We start from the raw sequence: 20,433 nt of genomic DNA, 5'->3' as shown, positions 1-20,433 counted from the left end.
AATCCGCGGTTCTCAAACATCTTCTGTGTATTTGGCCACTGACCCACCATCTGAAAAGGTTTTGTTCCATGGTCGTCCCCCCCCCCCCCCCAATATTTTGATTATTTCTTTTGCCTTATATAGGTTGTTAAATGGTACCCCAACGTTCAACCCCTGAATTTACCATGATCCACTAAATATTTAATTGACAATGTTTTATGTTATTTGAATGATCCTAAAAAAAACCTACTACAACCATTATTCCCCATGGCAGTAGCAAGTAGTTGCAGCTGGTGTGGTTTTGGGCATTAGATTGACTGGCCTACAAGGACACTTAGGGACGTTAATAGTTCATCGTTAATCAATGAATCGCCGTTAAGAAGTTAGCCGTTAATAACTAATCGTAATTAATCGAAGATCATGTGTTTTCATCACTGTGTGGTTTTCTGTGAATGTAATGTTGTCTGCGCGCGCGTGTGGCAGAGGAACGCACATACAAAGCCCTGTATTGTCAATGGTCAAATAAATATTAGATTTATGTTTATTAAAGACCCCTGTTACAGAACAAACACTATAGCAAGGATTAAAAATGCGTATATAGAGCTTTGACTTGACAAAACAGCATTTTATAAATTGCTATAACCAAAAATATAACTTTTTCCACTACATTTAATTTATCAATTTGCACACTCTACTGTAGGCCTGTCACATTGATTACACGATCGTCATAATCGTTTCCATGTTGGAAGATTTTTTCAAACATTGTCCAAAAATAGAGGAAATAGCAGCTTACACATGCCACTTGCAGATCAGCTATTTGCACTGGGGGAAGTATATGATTATTGCATTTCTTTGTATACTTTAGTTAGTATGTTCCAGTGTCCAATGCCAAAACCCCAATTAAATCGTTAATCGCAATTACTGTATTTGTATGACAAGTTAGTCGTCGACTTAAATGTTGTCATTTTGACAGCCGTTAAGTTCAAATAAGAGAATCTTTACGGGTACAGGCTTTAGTTTCCGACATACGGACAGTCCGACAGTCATTCATAGACCGACACGTTACCCCCAAACCCTAACCCAGTAACCCTAACCCGCAAGCATGACGCAACGCCTATCGGGCCAACGCGTGTCGGGTAGCGACGGGTGATTTGTGCATGTCAGACTTTTGGCGTGTGTCGGAGAAGCGCGCACACCCCCATATACGTGGGTTTTTTCAGAGCTCGGTGTTCTTCCTGTGCTCCACCTCACACTCCTTGGTGAAGTCGCAGCCGCCCAGCAGCTCCGAGTAGCGCCGCCGCACGTCCTGGTACAGCGGGGCGTCTTCTTCCTCCAGGCCCGGGAATCGAACCGGCGACTCGTTGAGCAACATCTGCAGCCGGGTGCCGCCGTGGCGGGGGCAGTCGTACAGGACAAACAGCAGGTTGGCGGCGTACGGGACGATGCGGCCGCTGCGGAAACTCCTGTCTGGAAGAGAAAACGTTAAAAAAAAAGGAAAAGATTAAAAAAACGTTGATACAAGCAGTGTTGTTTTCGTCGAGTAAAACTAAGACGAAAAATGTTCGTCGACTACCTTTTTCCACTGACAAAAACGAATGGAAACTAAATGAAAACTAAGCTACGATGACTAAAACTAAGACAAAATATACTGACAATTTCGTCGACAATTAAAAACTAGACTAAAATGTTAGGAAGGGACTATAGTGGACAAGAGATCCACTAGAAGTCATTTTACTCTTGGTTGCATGCTGAAAACATTTTCAGCAAGTGTAAAAACACTCATTACGACGGCATCAAGGCCCGCCAAAACACATTTTAGTCGACTAAATCACCTGTAGATTTAGTCGACTAAAATCTTATGACATTTAGTCGACTAAAACTAGACTAACACGAAGACATTTCCAGGTGACTAAAATGTGACTAAAACGAAATGAAGTTTCAGTCCAAAGACTATGACTGCGTCACTATGACAGCGTCTGACCAGCTTCTCCTGGTGGTGCCTAAATCAAGGCTGAAGCTCAGAGGGAACCGGGCTTTTGCAGTGGCAGCTCCCAAACTCTGGAATGAGCTGCCTCTGCACATAAGACAAGCCCCCACTCTTCAGGTGTTTAAATCACGCCTCAAGACATATTTTTATTCTTTGGCTTTTCCAAGCATAGTATGAGCTTTTGATGTTGAAAGTGACACTGTGTACTGTATGTTGTTTGTTTATAAAAGAAGTTGTGATTTTTATTATTTTATTGTAAAGCACTTTGGTACAACTTGTTGTTATTTAAATGTGCTATAGAAATAAAGATGGTATGGTATGACTAAACTAAAATCGAAAGGCATGAATACTCAAAAGTAAATGGTGGTGGCTTCCAGAAGGATCAGAGGGAACACAAACACTTCCCCAAAATAGTCCGATAATTAAATTAGCAGAGGTTGGACAAAATTGTTTTGTTTCTCAACTGATTCCCGACAGGAAATGAGGTCTACTATCCAGGACACAACTAAGTCAACTAGCTAAAAACAAATGACTAGAAGTGAACGGCTGAACGCCCTATACCGTGCTGTGTGTGGTAGTTGGCGGCGGTGGGCTGCGTGGGGTCTTTGTGCAGGCCCAGCAGGGAGAGCAGGGGCAGCAGAGTCTCGGCGTGTCCGACCTGCACCGTCACCGCCTCGGGCAACGTCTGACCCGACCTGAAAAACCACAAAAAAGAGACAACTTACGGTTATATCCCGTCCGAAACGCGTGCGCTTCGCACCGCGATACCACCGACGGGGACCGAAATGTCCCCGCGAGTATAGAGCGTCGCAGTCCCCTCCCCCCTTTCCTGAACGACGAGTCGCCCAGGAAATGATTCTCCGTTCATTTTCTCCATTATAGGCTTCTCAAAACGTATTTATTTAACCCATTCTGACCTGAGATCAGATTCATACAAGGTTTCCACTGGACACACACTGGTCTGATTAACCCATTCTGACCTGAGATCAGATTTAAAAAAAATGTCAGTCGTTCTTCGATTAAAAAAAAATAGCAGACCTACAAGCTCGTAGCGCGCCACTCGGTGGCGCGCTATGAGCTTAGCTAAAGCATAACATGATGCTGACACCAAAATGGGTTCCCGTTCAGAATGGGTTAAAGTCAAAGACCTTTTTAAGCGTCGTACGAAGCCAACTCTTGTACGTGACAAATCATGACAACACCCACAATATTTTGGACCAAACAAATAATTACAAAGAAGAAGAAACAAACCAAAAAAAAGTGTGGTAACCTGCCGTTTTTTTTTCTACTTTCTAATTCTTTGTTTGGCCTGAAAAGTTGTGTTTGTTGTCATGATTGGTCACGACAAGAGTTGGCTTTGTGTCCACGGCGTAAACGTCTTTAAATAAATACTTTCTGAAAAGTCTATGAGGAAAATGAACGGGGATTTCTTTTCCGGGTCTCTCGAGGGGGCGGGACTGCGACGCTAGTCTATACCGTAGTAGCATTTGTACAGCTTTCCTGGTCCTCACAAGAAGAGGGGGAAAAATAAATAGACTTTTATGGTTGGGTTTAAGACTAGGAATTAAGACACTTTTGAGGTTAGATTTAGGGGCTGGAATAAACGACGATGATGATGATGATCTATACTTAGTTGGGCGCCAGTGTCATGCACTGAAAGATTAGCTGATCTATAAGGTCACGACGTGTCGCAGCGTGACACACTGTGAGCTTGTAGATCTGCTTATTTTTCGTTTCGGTTTAGGCTTCTGGTTACGTTTCGACAGCGTAAAATCGCTGTCGAACATGTTGACGACCTCACAAGTATTAAGTAGAGTAATATAAACCTGTGCGTGCGTACGTACGTGTGTGTGTGTGTGTGTGTGTGTGTGCATCAGACCTGCTGTACTGAGTGCTCAGATCCAGTCTGGCGAACAGGTCATGAAACAGAGAGCAGCTGGACTTGCTGTTGATGTCGTGACCATGGCCTCTCTTCCAGTACTGTTTCAAGTCCCCCTTATACTCCAACACCTGTCACGCACACACACACACGCACGCACGCACGCGCACGCACGCACGCACACACACACACACACACACACACACACACACACACACACACACACACACACACACACACACACACACACACACACACACACACACACACACACACACACACACACACACACACACACACACACACACACACGAGTGAGTCACAAGCCCTTCTCGACTGTTCCACGTCATTCCACAGCACAACACATTGTGGTTGTAGTTGTGGTACAGTACATACAGTAAATAGTATAAATACATGGCTCCTCGCCCTGGCGGTGCGTCACGGACTCACCGTAGCGTCTTCCACATCAAACAGCTGACACCAGGGAGAGAGAAGGTCCCTGATGGAGAACTCATAGGAACACAGGAAGAACGCTGCTTCTACAAGGTCTACAGAGAGAGAGAATACTGGGTTTAATAATAAGTACATTTAAGGTCCCCACACACCGAGCTAATTTTTCCATCCAGTGTGCAACCACCTATTACTATGGATTAGTGATCGACCGATATGGTTTTTGGCCGATATTTCCGATCACCGATTAGTGGAGAATCAAAAAGCCCGATAGCCGATATTATGACCGATATTAATTTAAGTAAAAAAAAATTTTTTTACAGTAACTAAATTCTAACACAACAATTCCTTTAAATGCATTGGAGAACATTTATTGCTTATAAAAAGTTAGTGCAAGAAGCACCAACATCGTTTTCAGTAACAACCCCCCCCCCCCCCATCAAATGCAGTTTTAATTTAGTGCAAACATGTACTGTAGCAGAATATGGAACATAGTGCTGTATGAAGTGCAGGCACAGGCTTAAAACATTTATTTAAAAAGAAATCAGGGAAAAATAATCAGTTTATTTATCCAAATTGGTGATCTACAAGCCCACAGCACATTGCAGCATGACATGTTGAGAGCTTGTAGATCTGCTGCCCAAACTCCCCAAAGCCATGTGACCTTGTTGTTTTTACTCCACCACTGAAATTTGCCACTTTCAAGATCATAATTTTATAGCAATACAAGACAATAGCCTTGTATGTCTCAAAACACTGGCCTACCGTTATATTATTGTCAACTAAATACATATGAATTAGAAATTAAGACAAATATTGACAATGCTACTGATTGGTTAATTCTTCATTGGCTTGCAGTTAGTTATTGCACATAGCCAAAATGCAATAATAATAATAATAGGCTGGTCAGGATGGGGGGGAAAAGTTGTCCTTTTAGAAAACATTCAGTTGGCTCGCATGCATGCACGCACGCACACACACACACACACACACACACACACACACGCAGCATGTGGGCACGCGCTTGCGCGCACACACACACACACACAATCAAAGAACCGTTTACATCTGCTGTACGTTTGCAGCGTTAGCATAGGAGCTAGCGTTGGCTAATGTAGGTCTACCACTGTTACACCTTCTGTCCCTCTCAGTGTGGATTTTATTTTTGTTAATGCAAGATGAAAACAGCAATGTTTATGGTTACAAGGTTAGTATTACTCCTTCTAGCCCTGGTCCTCTCTCTTTTTACTCCGTGTGTGTGTGGAACTGGGAGGGAGGGAGGAGCACAGGCAGAGCGTGCTGTGCTCTGTGTGTGTCTACTCCTCGGTGTTAGACACGCAGCTAAGCTATATACATCTCCTTACAACCGTACTCTACCGGATTTTCAATGAGAGTGGAGTGGTTGTTGTACTTTTTTGCGCATTTATGACAAAATATAATAATCGGCCGTTTTTTTTCGATTATTAACTTTTACCACCGATACCGATATTAATAAAAAACATGAATATCGAAGCCGATAATCGGCCGTGGCCGATTATCGGTCGATCACTACTATGGATACTGTGAAAGGTGGGCTCAAGGCAGCAAAAAGTAGACATGTCCGTAAATACGTTTTTGTTTGGGGCACACCAAGCAGTCGGTGCAGGATTTAGTAACGGGTAGTGAATTATGCAAAAGACAAGAGTTGGCTTTGTCCGCGGCGTAAACGTCTTTAAATAAATACTTTCTGAAAAGTCTATGAGGGAAAATGAACGGGGATTTCTTTTCCGGGTCTCGCGACGCTCTATAGTGGAAAGGAATTGGGCCTCTTCTACACTTCCTTCACAGGTGTTACCAATGATACTAATGAAGGCCCTGTTCTGGTACTGGTCAAACAGAGCCCAGAGTCTGCTATGCCAGTGGGTCTCAAAGTGTGGTTCAGGTACCCTCATCATGGTTCCTTGAGGCGCTTTGAAATGGCCCATTATGGAAGATACGGTTCCATTTGTACACTCTCAAGAGTTACGGGGGTCCTTGAAGTTAAGAGGTTTGAGAATCACTGTGCTAAATGGAACAGAGCCTTCCTTAGTGCAATTGGTAAGACATGCGAAGGCATTGAGGAAGAGGCTCCATTTGTTTTACGCTATGGCTGTGCGCAGAGCCTATCCAAGAAGCTGAGAGGTTGGCCAATTCCATTGTAATCTCCAAACCTGAAGAAATATTCAGGAATCGAAGACCGTGTCCTGCTGGCAGCCATGCAGAATAAACATGACTCTGATCCGTCAGGTAGTTTGCGAGATCAGCTGCGGAAATACTGACCGACACAGACAGGCAGGGGGGCCGAACGTAATATGATTCGAGGCCACATCTCACCCGGTGTGAGGCGGTGGCGAGGAAGGCTCAGCCTCTGCTCCACCCTCCTCATCACTCTCTCCATCTCCTCTCCTCCTTTGAACTTCTCCACCTCCGCCAGTGCCGTCTTGTTTTTCTCCACGCCTTCGACGTAGCCCTGGCAGTGCTCAAAGAACCGCATCAGCTCATCGTTCACCTCGTGGCGGTATGTCACCTCTGAGACAGACAGAAAGAGAGAGAGAGAGAGAGAGACAGGTTATAGACAGGTTATTAAATAATCACGTTTACATCTCTGTGCTCTCAGCCATATTGGACAGAAATTGGGCCCCTTCTTCCTTCACAGGTGTTACCAATGATACTCCATTCTAGTCTAACGTCATTTTTGGCTCACTGAAAACACTGCTACCGCTACACTGCTACTGGTAGTGCTGTCGCCTCACACAGCTAGAAGGTCCTGGGTTCGATTCCCGCTCGGGACGCTGTGGGTGCTGGCGGCGTGTTTCCTCCTCCGCGTCATCAGTGCCCATACCCGAGGCGGGGTTGGCGAAAGGGCCTTTCTGTGTGGAGTTTTCATGTTCTCCCCGTTTCCCTAGGGTAGGTAGTGGTACCCTCACAAAAAACAGGCAGTAATCCTGGTCTCTAAACTGCCTCCCCCTGGCCAGCCGGGGCGCCTGATGGAGGGGAAAGGAACAACATTGGAATAACGTGTTCCTTCCAAGCGCTACGTCCAACCAGGGACACCTATTAGGTGTAAAAGGAGCAACTTGGACACTCAGGCATGAAGGAAGCATGAGTTCAAGTCCGTTGCTCTCCCCATGCCCCCCATATATGGGAACTAGGCTGGCGGAGGGTGTGTAGAGCCCAGGATCACATTAAAGAAAATCACAAAAAAAGAAAACACTGCTACCACTGCTACACTGCTACCAATGAACTGAATGGACCATGTTCTATTGGTACACTCTCAGTTATATCATGAACCCTGTTCTATTGGTACACTCTCAGAGTTATATAATGAACTGAATGTTCTATTGGTACACTCAGTTATATCATGAACCCTGTTCTATTGGTACACTCTCAGAGTTATATAATGAACTGAATGTTCTATTGGTACACTCAGTTATATCATGAACCCTGTTCTATTGGTACACTCTCAGAGTTATATAATGAACTGAATGTTCTATTGGTACACTCAGTTATATCATGAACCCTGTTCTATTGGTACACTCTCAGAGTTATATAATGAACTGAATGTTCTATTGGTACACTCAGTTATATCATGAACCCTGTTCTATTGGTACACTCTCAGAGTTATATAATGAACTGAATGGACCATGTTCTATTGGTACACTCTCAGTTATATAATGAACCCTGTTCTATTGGTACACTCTCAGAGTTATATAATGAACTGAATGTTCTATTGGTACACTCAGTTATATAATGAACCCTGTTCTATTGGTACACTCTCAGAGTTATATAATGAACTGAATGTTCTATTGGTACACTCAGTTATATAATGAACCCTGTTCTATTGGTACACTCTCAGAGTTATATAATGGCGGTCGTTGAAATTAAAACGTTTGAGAACCACAGTGCTACACTAAATGGAACAGAGCCTTAACCCATTTAGACCCGAGGGCGGTTCTATGCCTTCGAAATCCCGATGAAAAACCCATATTTCTATGTCATTCGTTCTCAAACATTTTCATATCAAGGACCCCAAAAATATATGTAATTGGCCGCCGACCCCCATCTGAAAATTAGGGGTTCCCGCCCCAGAATGATGATTGGCAAGACCTGTGATGAAGAAAGTACAAAGCAGAGGTCCAATCTCTTTCCAATGTGGCTGCTGTGCCACATCGATCACACTTCCCTCGATCTCCAAGTCTCTCCCATACCTTCTATGCCCCAGTGTTTATGCAGTCCTTGCTGGAAGGCCTCCGTGCTGTCGACGCAGCGGTGCTTGGAGCTCGTCTGGAACCTGAGCCGCCCGTCTCTCAGGTTGGCCTCGTCCAGGAGGGAGGGGAGGAGCTTGGCGAGGCGCGTGGCCAGGTGCCGGTGGTCGTCTCTCCCTTTCTCCACCAGTCTGCCTGGAGGGAGGGAGAGAGAGAGAGAGAGATGTAATAAATATAATAATATAAGAACCACATATTTTAATACATTTGAGTTGTTGATCCCAAAGTTTAAAGAGTTGCATGACAATGACAAACAACTCATTCTGTTGGGAGAGGGACCTGCAGCCAGGGATCTGGCTGCACAGTATGTGACTGCATGTCACAAAATGAGGGACACTTAGAAAAAAATATACAGAATGTGACTATTATCCTGACACGAACCATCTCGACACACCACGGACACATTTAATACTGTACATTTTGACCGGTATGACAGTATTTTCATATTGTATTGTGAAAATTAATGTTCTATTTGCTTGTTTTCTGTTATATTTTTTATTTATTTAATTTTGTTTGGTTCTTTTGTTGAACTGCATGCTTTGAAACCGAGCACTCGAGCGCTGTTCATACAGCCTGGAGAGGGACAAGCTGGAGTTTGAAAAATACATTACGTTGTTGTTGCAGATAAGAGCTATTTTAGGCATGTGTGCAACAACTAAAGTCTCTGTAATGTTTATGTTGTAATCGGGTCCATTTGCTTTCATTTTACGCTCTCAAGAGTTAAATTATTGTTAAACATCTGCATTACTTAATTTACAAGAAGTTAGACACAATTAGAGATTGTAGAAGAATTGTTATTTTGATCACCAAAAATAAATATCTAAAGCTAAATGTCATCAGTGAAAACCACTGAGTAATCACACAGTGACACAAAGTGGTGTAGAAATGTAACTACATGCAAAACATACCGAGTGAAATAAATCATATTGTAAGTCGAAGACTGAAACGTTGCATAGCATTTATGATATATATGACTGATGAATCATCAGTGGTGATATGACTTATAGATGACTGGCATCTGTCAGTGACTGTCACACGTGTTGAGCAACACTGCATGGACATCCTGCTAGAATGACTGTACATATTTCCAAAACAAGTGTTATTATTATTTTTTATCACAATAGTGAATTGATGTAGTTTTTTTAACTTTAATACTGTTCTAGCGATTCTATTATTAGCCTTTCCCTACTGCCGATTATTTATCCAAATCTTATATCTAATTAAATACATTACATATATTTTTGTGAAAGAATATTCACCCCCACAATATGGTCAAAGATATTGTGATAATATGGGATTTTTTTGGACCCATGATTTAAACACGGAGATTTAATTTCAGGGCATATATTATATTATGCGTTACCGTCCATGTCGTCTGTGTACCACATGTCCCAGCTGCTTCTGATTTCCTCCAGCCAACCCTCGGAGCCAGCAGCCTCGTTCACCACCAGCTCGTGCAGCCTCCTCATCCGCCTGATGTTCTTCACCGTGGGGTAGCGGCTGCCGTGGCGCACGATCGCGGTCAGATGGATCGGCCTGCAGTCCGTCGCAGACGGCGGCTTTAGCACGGACGCGTCGACCGAGAGGATACCGTCGTTCAGCAGGTGAGGCTTCACCTCTTCGTAGCGGCCTTTGGTGCCGAAATACGAGGCGATGTGCGGTATATTTCTGCCGGTGGAGCAGTGAGCCACGCGGGTCAGAGAGAGACTGAACGCGGTGAGGAAGAAGCTTTGTTTGTATAACAACGGCGTCATCTTGTGTGTGTGACAGTGTGAGTAATGTTGTTGTTTTGAGGTAGTTAGTTAATATAATGTTAGTGTTCTTCTGTTGGTTAAATAGGTTAACGCTATGCTACTGTCTACGACATGCCTGCTGGCTAGTGTTTGTTTGTTTTGTTTGGGCAAAGGTCGAGATCCCATAGCCCGGACTGTTGGTCGCGCTGTGATTGGCTAGTTTGGTTGTCAGGGGAGATTACCATTACAATTTTGCATTTTGCATAACAACTCACTAGCCAATCACATGGTGATACGACCCTCTGGGCTATGGGACGGGTTTTCAACTCTACCTCGTTTGTTTTGTTGATGTTCCGGGTCCATGTGGTACCTTTCAACTTTGACCTCTCTTGTTGGCCGAACAAAAAATATAAATAGTTTATTGCAATTTCCCCGTGCTGCACATAATATATTCCCTATTTGAACTTGATATAGAAGAAAACAAGCATTCTCAATCTAACAAACAACGAGGGTTTAATAGACACACATGAGCAGAGATTTACTATGCAAATCAAATGTCATGTGTCCCGTGGTTGCTGTTCTTTCTATCTGGGTGCGTTTTTAATTGTTCCATATGTTTATTCAGCTGCACTATATTCCTGTACACGTGTTTCATTTCAACAGTTATTTTCTAAATGTACTTTTAAACGCAGTCGTATTCGTAATATGGCTTAAAAAGTCTCACATGTAACCCGTACGGTAAAACAAACAAACAAACAAACACAGACTGCTCTTGCTCCAGTTTTGTTATAATAATCAAAATCTACAAAATAGCTATAGTAACTAAGGCTTTCAAATAATTGTAATAGCTTAAAGGTAGGCCTACAATATTTGCCTCTGAGGTGTAGCGGAGTAAAAGTCAAATAATGTGGAAGTACAGTCCACTAACTCCAGTAAAGTAAGAAAATGTACTTGAGGTAGGCTATCCATCCACCACTGCATTTATGACTGAAGGGCTGACCCTGCAGCGCAGGCGCTGGTTTTGCACACATTAAAGTCATATTTTACAGGCAGTGGGTTGAGGGTTCGTTCTATTAACCGTTATCCTCGATCAGTGTTGCAGTCACACACACACACACACACACACACACACACACACACACACACACTAGTCACGTCGTCTGCCTCACATGAAGCTGCCGGATAGCCTATATTTGCATGGGGTAAATTCTTCTTAAAATAAAAACAGTTTCAGTTGATGTGGTTATTTGATACAGAGTTAATAGAATTACATTATTTACATTCAGTTAGTTATTGTTATTTTATAATACTTGTGTTGTTTCAATACAATTTTTTTGGTTATGGTTATATTTACAGTATATATATAGTTTACACACAGTTACAGTTGTTGCCTTAATTGTTTCCTGCAGTGCAGCATCGCTGTGCCACCCTTCATCAAAGGAACAGTGGAAAAGGCTGGATGGATGGTTTAATCATGGATGGATGGAAGGATGCACCCTGTCCGTTTTCCAGGTATGAGAAATGAAGAGAGATGTGTGTGAAAGAAAGGCTATAGGCTGTGGGTTCTATAAGGATAGTGGATCTGATCACAGTGTAATTCACAAGTAACAAAAAATAGGTGCCCCTCGGAGGACAGGTCTCCGCTAATGGTGGGACGACTCACATACCGCCCGATTCGAAACCATATCGGCGAGTTTGATTTTATATAGTGATTCTTAATTATATTACGATTCGATATTGCGATTTATTGTGATTTTTTTTCTTTTTTCTTCCCCAAGTTACTTTGCTTTCATTACACTTAGAACATTCATTTTAAAACAATTGTAAACAATTTATACCAGGGGTTTTCAACTGATTGCGAACCAGGGACCACCACCCTGGCTAAGAATCAACCTGGGGACCGCTGTTGTGTTGGGCTGCGATATGGGCTAAGATGAGTGCTTTCGTAACACTCGTAACACTTGTCTAATACTTGCCACTGTTTCTCAACCGATGTTCCACAGACTACTAGTGGTCCATGGCCCAATAGGCCTGCAGGTGGTCCATGGGGAAATGTTTTAAAATTATAAATAAAATTCCTTTTATTATATAAACCCCTGATATAGAAGAAGAATTTGGGCAACTGGTTCTGCTCTGGCCTCCCATGGAATGTGTGTGCACAGTTTCATGCCAATCGGTCCAACGGTGCTGGAAATTAGCTTTCGTTGACAGACTGACACACACACACACACACACACACACACACACACACACACACACACACACACACACAAACCTTGGCGCAGGTACAAAGACATGTTACAGGTTTTGTCCTGTGAAGCAGTATCACAGTGTTAGTGAGATATTTCAGTGAACTGAAACTGTCTGTCTGTCTTTCCGACAGATTGGAGTGGGTGCTCTATCCCTAGGAATCCGTTTTATTTGTCACATCAAAGGCTTACAAGTTACAGTTGTAAATTAGTGGGTGATTGCCTGTCAAGTTGTGTCACTTGAGGAAGGAAGTCGTTGTGTCACACCAGAAGTCTTTAATATTCAGGCCAGTTGTTAGGAAATGCACTTTGTCAGTAAATCTATATGGGACCATATAGTCACACAGTTATACATGTACATTTGAGGGTCATCTCCGCATACAGGTATCTATCACTATTTATTTTTATTTTTTTAATAATTTGGCAGGATCATGTAAACTGCATGGTCCCTGAATGTTTTATAGCTCAAGAAAGACCCAAGAGAGAATTTAGAGCTGAAACCCAAACTAGTGGGTCCCGGGGAGCGGGCTAGTAGGACCTGGTGGGGGGGGCTAGAAGAAGGTGCTGGGGACCGGGCTAGTAGGCCTACTACTTCGTAAACCTTTATTTATGGTCAATAAAGACCGTGCCATAAAGTCCAACGCATTCTGTTCAAGTAGTATTGCATGATGGTCAACACTGTGTTGAAAGCCGTAGTTAGATCGTACTTCAGCACGTGCTGTCAGGGATGAAGCCCAGTAGGGCTTAGAGCGTCGCAGAGGTCCAAGTAGAAAGCAAATCATTTAGGTTCCCAAAGTGGGGTCCGGAGACCCCCCCCCCCCCAGGGGTCATTGAGGGAGTTCCAGGGGGTCCCCCCCCAGCTAAATTATAGTTTGTAACCAAATGGACCCTTATGGGTCTGTAACTCTGAGCGTGTACAAATGTGGTTCCATTTTGTACACTGTCTCAGAGTTAAATTAACATTCATTTTACAATATAAATCGGGGGGGTCCCAGAGATAGAAATGACATTAAATGGGGGGTCGGTAGAGTAATTAATGCACGTCACACTGGAGGGTCCTTGAAATTAAACGGGCTGAGAATGATCAGTAATTAGTGTCAATGTGGGGGTCCTTGGCATGAAAAAGTTTGGGAACCAACCACTGCTGTAAGTGATTTCGTCAGTGATTTTCGTCAAAATAACAACAATTGCGTGGGGGAAAATGAAAAGGTTCTTTATATTCAGATGGTAATGGTATAAGCTAATCATGGGGTCTCCCTGTCGTCTCTCTCGCGCTCTTTAATAAACAGAAAGTCAATTTGTCAGGTGGGTTGCCATTGCCAATTTCAACCAATCAGGAGGAGAGCGTATGCCCATTTATCAGCCTCTCAGTTACAGTTTGAAATGTCAAATGTGTCTGCTCGTTTCTTTGCGTCAACAACACTTCCAATTTCAACTGTTTATCCCAGGGGTGTCCAAAGTGTGGCCCGCGGGCCAAATGCAGCCCTGGGATGAATGTAATACGGCCCGCAGCCGGGCCGTATGACTTTTTTTTAATATATATATTTTTTATCCCGTGATTTTGTAACCCATTTTTCACCCGTGTGTCAATTATCTAATGTGATCCTGGGCTCTACACACCCTCCGCCAACCTGGGGAGACCAACAGACTTCAACTCATGCTTCCTTCATGCCTCAGTGTCCAAGTTGCTCCTTTACACCTGACAGGGGACGTGGAAGGAAGTAAGGAACACGTTATTCCAACCAGTTCCTTTCCCCTCCATAAGGCTTTTTAACCTGGGCATTTCCCAGAATATAATTGTGGGCTCGCCTCAGCGAGCACACTATTGTTGTGGGCTCGCTACAGCGAGCACACACTAGTTATTGCCAGCCTATATTTATACTTCTTTATTCTTTATTCCGCCGTCTTTTTTGACACCCTACTACTTCCACATACTTTATGCTAGAAATTTAGTTCAAACTTCAAACTGTTCAGCTCTTTGCAGTGATGTGTGCTTGCATACAACTTTTTACAAAGTTTTATACTTTTTATACTTTTTAACTTTTTAACTTTTTTTTACATCCTTTATAATGAGAGTCGATGGAAGAAAGGTCCCATTTTTCACAGTTAACTTTTTTGAGCTCTTATTACTCCGTCATACTTTCACTTTGAAACTTCATTCAAACTTTATAATGTTCATCTATCTTTGAACTTTCATTGGTGAAAAAGTTGTTTTGAAAAAGTTTATACTTTTTAAAATATTTAACTTTATTTATAGTTTTTGCCTCCCATAGACAATGAATGGGATTTATCTCTAAATCAACCTCACTTTTGCAGCCTCATTACTCTGGCATACTTTGTCGTAGAAACGTTATTTAAACTTTAGAACGCTCACACGACTCTGGACTCTGGACGGTTCAAACCGTATTCGAATACGTTGAACGGTTTTTCCGAAATCGCAGTTCAATCGCAGGCCGTTTCGGCTAATTAGTGCCATCTTAGAGTGCAGGGCCTCTTCGAGTAGAGTGTGGAAACTGAAATTCTTTCCTTGAAAATTTACCAAACAAATTGTCGTCCCGGCCAAAGTATTCATTTTACACGCATGTTCTTTGGTCATTTTGTGGCCACACATGTCCTCTTTCACACAATGTGACCAACAAAGCACAGAGACATACAGAATGTGAACTACGGCCTTTTAAGTGACACAAAAACAGTCAATCTGCTCATTGACCTCCATTGTATAATTCTTACGAGGATATTATCGCGCAGACAATTCTTAACTCGCTCTTATAACCACATTTTCAATCGTACCAACACCACAATCGCACATGGTGTACGTCAATATCTCAGGCCACTCACAGCGGGAAAAAAAATTGCATTCGACTTTTACTTTTTGCGATAGAGCAATTTGTTCGGGCATAGTTTTCCCCCATTCAGAACCATTCTAATCTCCCAGTCATAGTACTGGCATAGAACTTGGAAGTCTTTTACTTCCACAGCTGAGACATATAAGGGCTTAATTACAGGGCTTGACATTAAAGTTACAAGATCTCAATGAGTTGCTCTGCCATACCTTGTGAGCTTGTAGGTCTGCTATTTGTGCAATTAGGCTAGACACATGCAAGTGCACGCACGCACGCACGCACGCACACACACACCCTGTCTTCGCACGCACGCACGCACGCACACACACACACACCCTGTCTTCCTATTGGCTGGCCTTTACACAGCTCTCGCAAGTGCGCGCACGCACGCACGCACGCACACACACACACACACACACACCCTGTCTTCGCACGCACGCACACACACACCCTGTCTTCCTATTGGCTGGCCTTTACACAGCTCTCGCAAGAGCACGCACACACGCACACACACACCCTGTCTTCCTATTGGCTGGCCTTTACACAGCTCTCGCAAGCGCACGCACGCACGCACGCACGCACGCACGCACGCAAAAAAATGAAAACTTTTTTTTTTTTTTTTTCAAAATAAAAATTGAAAAAAATTGAAAAAAATTGAAAAAAATTGAAAAAAATTGAAAAAAATTGAAAAAAATTGAAAAAAATTGAAAAAAATTGAAAAAAATTGAAAAAAAATTGAAAAAAATGAAAAAAATTGAAAAAGATTAAAAAAATGAAAAAAACTTAAAAAAAGAAAAAAAACTTTAACTTTGTTTTTTTTTACTTAAGAAAAAACTTTAACTTTTTTTTTTTTTACTTATTAAGAAAAAACTTTAACTTTTTTTTTTTTAACTTATTAAAAAAAAACTTTAACTTTTTTTTTTTTACTTATTTATGCTTATTCTTTTTACACATTTTTATACATTCTTTTTTTTAACTTTTCCTTCAGCTTTAATACATTTTCTACTGTACATTATATACATTGCGTCTTTTGGCGAGCCCACGCAGTTTCTGTAGGGAACTGCTTTCTAGTTGTGGGCTCGCCACAGCGAGCACACAATAGGTATCCCCAGTTTATATTTATTTATTTATTCCAATTTCCGCCACTTTTTTCGGTCACCTACTACTTCCACATACTTTATGCTAGAATTTTAGTTCAAACTTCAAACTGTTCAGCTCTTTGCAGTTATGCTTGCTTGCATACAACTTTTTACAAAGTTTTATACTTTTTATACTTTTTAACTTTTTAACTTTTTTTTACATCCTTTATAATGAGAGTCGATGGAAGAAAGGTCCCATTTTTCACAGTTAACTTTTTTGAGCTCTTATTACTCCGTCATACTTTCACTTTGAAACTTCATTCAAACTTTATAATGTTCATCTATCTTTGAACTTTCATTGGTGAAAAAGTTGTTTTGAAAAAGTTTATACTTTTTAAAATATTTAACTTTATTTATAGTTTTTTCCTGCCATTGACTTTGTATGGGATTTATCTCTAAATCAACCTCACTTTTGCAGCCTCATTACTCTGGCATACTTTGTCGTAGAAACGTGATTTAAAGTTTAGAACGCTCACACGACTCTGGACTTTTTCGTGGTTCAAACCGTATTCGAATACGTTAAACGGTTTTTCCGAAATCGCAGTTCAATCGCAGGCCGTTTCGCGTAATTAGTGCCATTTTAGAGTGCGGCTCTTCTTTGACTAGAGTGTGGAAACTGAAATTCTTTCCTTGAAAATTTACCAAACAAATTGTCGTCCCGGCCAAAGTATTCATTTTACACGCATGTTCTTTGGTCATTTTGTAGCCACACATGTCCTCTTTCACACAATGTGACCACCAAAGCACAGAGACATACAGAATGTGAACTACGGCCTTTTAAGTGACACAAAAACAGCAAATCTGCTCATTGACCTCCATTGTATAATTCTTACGAGGATATTATCGCGCAGACAATTCTTAACTCGCTCTTATAACCACATTTTCAATCGTACCAACACCACAATCGCACATGGTGTACGTCAATATCTCAGGCCACTCACAGCGAAAAAAATATTTGCATTCGACTTTTACTTTTTGCGATAGAGCAATTTGTTCGGGCATAGTTTTCCCCCATTCAGAACCATTCTAATCTCCCAGTCATAGTACTGGCATAGAACTTGGAAGTCTTTTACTTCCACAGCTGAGACATATAAGGGCTTAATTACAGGGCTGACATTAAAGTTACAAGATCTCAATGAGTTGCTCTGTGATACCTTGTGAGCTTGTAGGTCTGCTATTTGTGCAATTGGCTGGCCTTTACACAGCTCTCGCAAGAGCACGCACACACGCACACACACACCATGTCTTCCTATTGGCTGGCCTTTACACAGCTCACGCACGCACGCACGCACGCAAAAAAATGAAAAAAAGTATTTTTTCCAAAAAAAGTATTTTTTCCAAAAAAAAGTATTTTTTCCAAAAAAAGTATTTTTTCCAAAAAAAGTATTTTTTTGAAAAAAAAGTATTTTTTTTGAAAAAAAAGTATTATTTTGAAAAAAAAGTATTATTTTGAAAAAAAAGTATTATTTTGAAAAAAAAGTAATTTTTTGAAAAAAAGTATTTTTTTCCAAAAAAAGTATTTTTTTGAAAAAAAAGTATTTTTTTTGAAAAAAAAGTATTATTTTGAAAAAAAAGTATTATTTTGAAAAAAAAGTATTATTTTGAAAAAAAAGTAATTTTTTGAAAAAAAAGTAATTTTTTGAAAAAAATGAAAACTTAAAAAAAGCAAAAAACTTTAACTTTTTTTTTTTTTACTTATTAAGAAAAAACTTTAACTTTTTTTTTTTTTTACTTATTAAGAAAAAACTTTAACTTTTTTTTTTTACTTATTAAAAAAAAACTTTAACTTTTTTTTTTTTTACTTATTAAGAAAAAACTTTAACTTTTTTTTTTTTTAACTTATTAAGAAAAAACTTTAACTTTTTTTTTTTACTTATTATTTATGCTTATTCTTTTTACAATTTTTTATACATTCTTTTTTTTAACTTTTCCTTCAGCTTTAATACATTTTCTACTGTACATTATATACATTGCGTCTTTTGGCGAGCCCACGCAGTTTCCGTAGGGAACTGTTTTCTAGTTGTGGGCTCGCTACAGCGAGCACACACTAGTTATTGCCAGCCTATATTTATAAGTTTATTTATTTATTCCACCCTTTTTTTTGACACACTACTACTTCCACATACTTTATGCTAGAAATTTAGTTCAAACTTCAAACTGTTCAGCTCTTTGAAGTGATTGTGGCTTGCATACAACTTTTTACAAAGTTTTATACTTTTTATACTTTTTAACTTTTAAACTTTTTTTTACATCCTTTATAATGAGAGTCGATGGAAGAAAGGTCCCATTTTTCACAGTTAACTTTTTTGAGCTCTTATTACTCCGTCATACTTTCACTTTGAAACTTCATTCAAACTTTATAATGTTCATCTATCTTTGAACTTTCATTGGTGAAAAAGTTGTTTTGAAAAAGTTTATACTTTTTAAAATATTTAACTTTATTTATAGTTTTTGCCTCCCATAGACAATGAATGGGATTTATCTCTAAATCAACCTCACTTTTGCAGCCTCATTACTCTGGCATACTTTGTCGTAGAAACGTGATTTAAACTTTAGAACGCTCACACGACTCTGGACTCTGGACGGTTCAAACCGTATTCGAATACGTTGAACGTTTTTTCCGAAATCGCAGTTCAATCGCAGGCCGTTTCGGCTAATTAGTGCCATCTTAGAGTGCGGGGCCTCTTTGACTAGAGTGTGGAGACTGAAATTCTTTCCTTGAAAATTTACCAAACAAATTGTCGTCCCGGCCAAAGTATTCATTTTACACGCATGTTCTTTTGTCATTTTGTAGCCACACATGTCCTCTTTCACACAATGTGACCACCAAAGCACAGAGACATACAGAATGTGAACTACGGCCTTTTAAGTGACACAAAAACAGTCAATCTGCTCATTGACCTCCATTGTATAATTCTTACGAGGAAATTATCGCGCTGACAATTCTTAACTCGCTCTTATAACCACATTTTCAATCGTACCAACACCACAATCGCACATGGTGTACCTCAATATCTCAGGCCACTCACAGCGAAAAAAATATTTGCATTCGACTTTTACTTTTTGCGATAGAGCAATTTGTTCGGGGCATAGTTTCCCCCCATTCACGGCCATTATAATCTCCCAGTCATAGTACTGGCATAGAACTTGGAAGTCTTTTACGTCCACAGCTGAGACATATAAGGGCTTAATTACAGGGCTGACATTAAAGTTACAAGATCTCAATGAGTTGCTCTGCGATACCTTGTGAGCTTGTAGGTCTGCTATTTGTGCAATTGGCTGGCCTTTACACAGCTCTCGCAAGAGCACGCACACACGCACACACACACCCTGTCTTCCTATTGGCTGGCCTTTACACAGCTCTCGCAAGCGCACGCACGCACGCACGCACGCACGCACGCAAAAAAATAAAAAATTAAGTATTTCTTTGAAAAAAGTATTTTTTTTGAAAAAAGTATTTTTTTGAAAAAAAAGTATTTTTTTGAAAAAGAAGTATTTTTTTGAAAAAGAAGTATTTTTTTGAAAAAAAAGTATTTTTTTGAAAAAAAAGTATTTTTTTGAAAAAAATGTAATTTTTTGAAAAAAATGAAATTTTTTGAAAAAAATGAAATTTTTTGAAAAAAATGCAAACTTAAAAAAAAAAAACTTTAACCTTTTTTTTTTTTACTTATGAAAAAAAAATATATATTTTTTTTTTACTTAAAAAGAAAAAACTTGAATTTTTTTAATAAAGATTATTTTTTTTACATTTAAAGAAAAACTTTTAAAAACACTTCTACAGCTTCCACATACTTTATTCCGCTTTATGCAGTTATTTATGCTTAAACTAGTTTTTCCAAATGTTCATACTTTTTTTTTACTTTTACTTCAGCTTTAATACATTTTCTACTT

General features: G+C 40.4%; 2 protein-coding genes across 2 annotated transcripts in view; one reads left to right on the top strand and one right to left on the bottom strand.

The window, feature by feature from the left end:
* Positions 1 to 88: 88 nt before the first annotated feature.
* Positions 89 to 10,470, bottom strand: minpp1b (multiple inositol-polyphosphate phosphatase 1b). Its single transcript, XM_080789515.1, has 7 exons — positions 9,942 to 10,470; positions 8,522 to 8,713; positions 6,648 to 6,842; positions 4,296 to 4,393; positions 3,846 to 3,976; positions 2,528 to 2,661; positions 89 to 1,446 (listed from the first exon to the last, which is right to left on the bottom strand). The coding sequence occupies exons 1-7, from the start codon at positions 10,330 to 10,332 to the stop codon at positions 1,196 to 1,198; spliced, it is 1,392 nt and encodes a 463-aa protein (XP_080645641.1). The 5' UTR covers positions 10,333 to 10,470; the 3' UTR covers positions 89 to 1,195.
* LOC308333246 (phosphatidylcholine:ceramide cholinephosphotransferase 1-like) overlaps positions 10,091 to 20,433 on the top strand; it is a gene marked incomplete at its 3' end in the record, with an annotated part of 47,433 nt that continues 37,090 nt past the window's right edge. Inside the window, exons 1-2 of the mRNA XM_080789514.1 lie at positions 10,091 to 10,182; positions 11,721 to 11,823. The remainder of the gene's footprint in view (positions 10,183 to 11,720; positions 11,824 to 20,433) is intronic.

This window comes from Protomyctophum bolini, assembly GCF_963924005.1.
Source record: "Protomyctophum bolini genome assembly, chromosome: 18".
Taxonomy (NCBI): domain Eukaryota; kingdom Metazoa; phylum Chordata; class Actinopteri; order Myctophiformes; family Myctophidae; genus Protomyctophum; species Protomyctophum bolini.
This window is presented reverse-complemented; position numbering and strand designations above follow the sequence as displayed.

What these genes read in the sequence shown, in the direction of transcription:
- minpp1b (XM_080789515.1), bottom strand. Translation starts at nt 10,332, where the DNA reads ATGACGCCGTTGTTATACAAACAAAGCTTCTTCCTCACCGCGTTCAGT. An exon ending in TTGATGTGGAAGACGCTACG is followed by an intron (nt 3,977 to 4,295) that starts GTGAGTCCGTGA and finishes TGTGCGTGACAG; the next exon opens with GTGTTGGAGTATAAGGGGGA. An exon ending in CTGAGCACTCAGTACAGCAG is followed by an intron (nt 2,662 to 3,845) that starts GTCTGATGCACA and finishes GTGGTTTTTCAG; the next exon opens with GTCGGGTCAGACGTTGCCCG.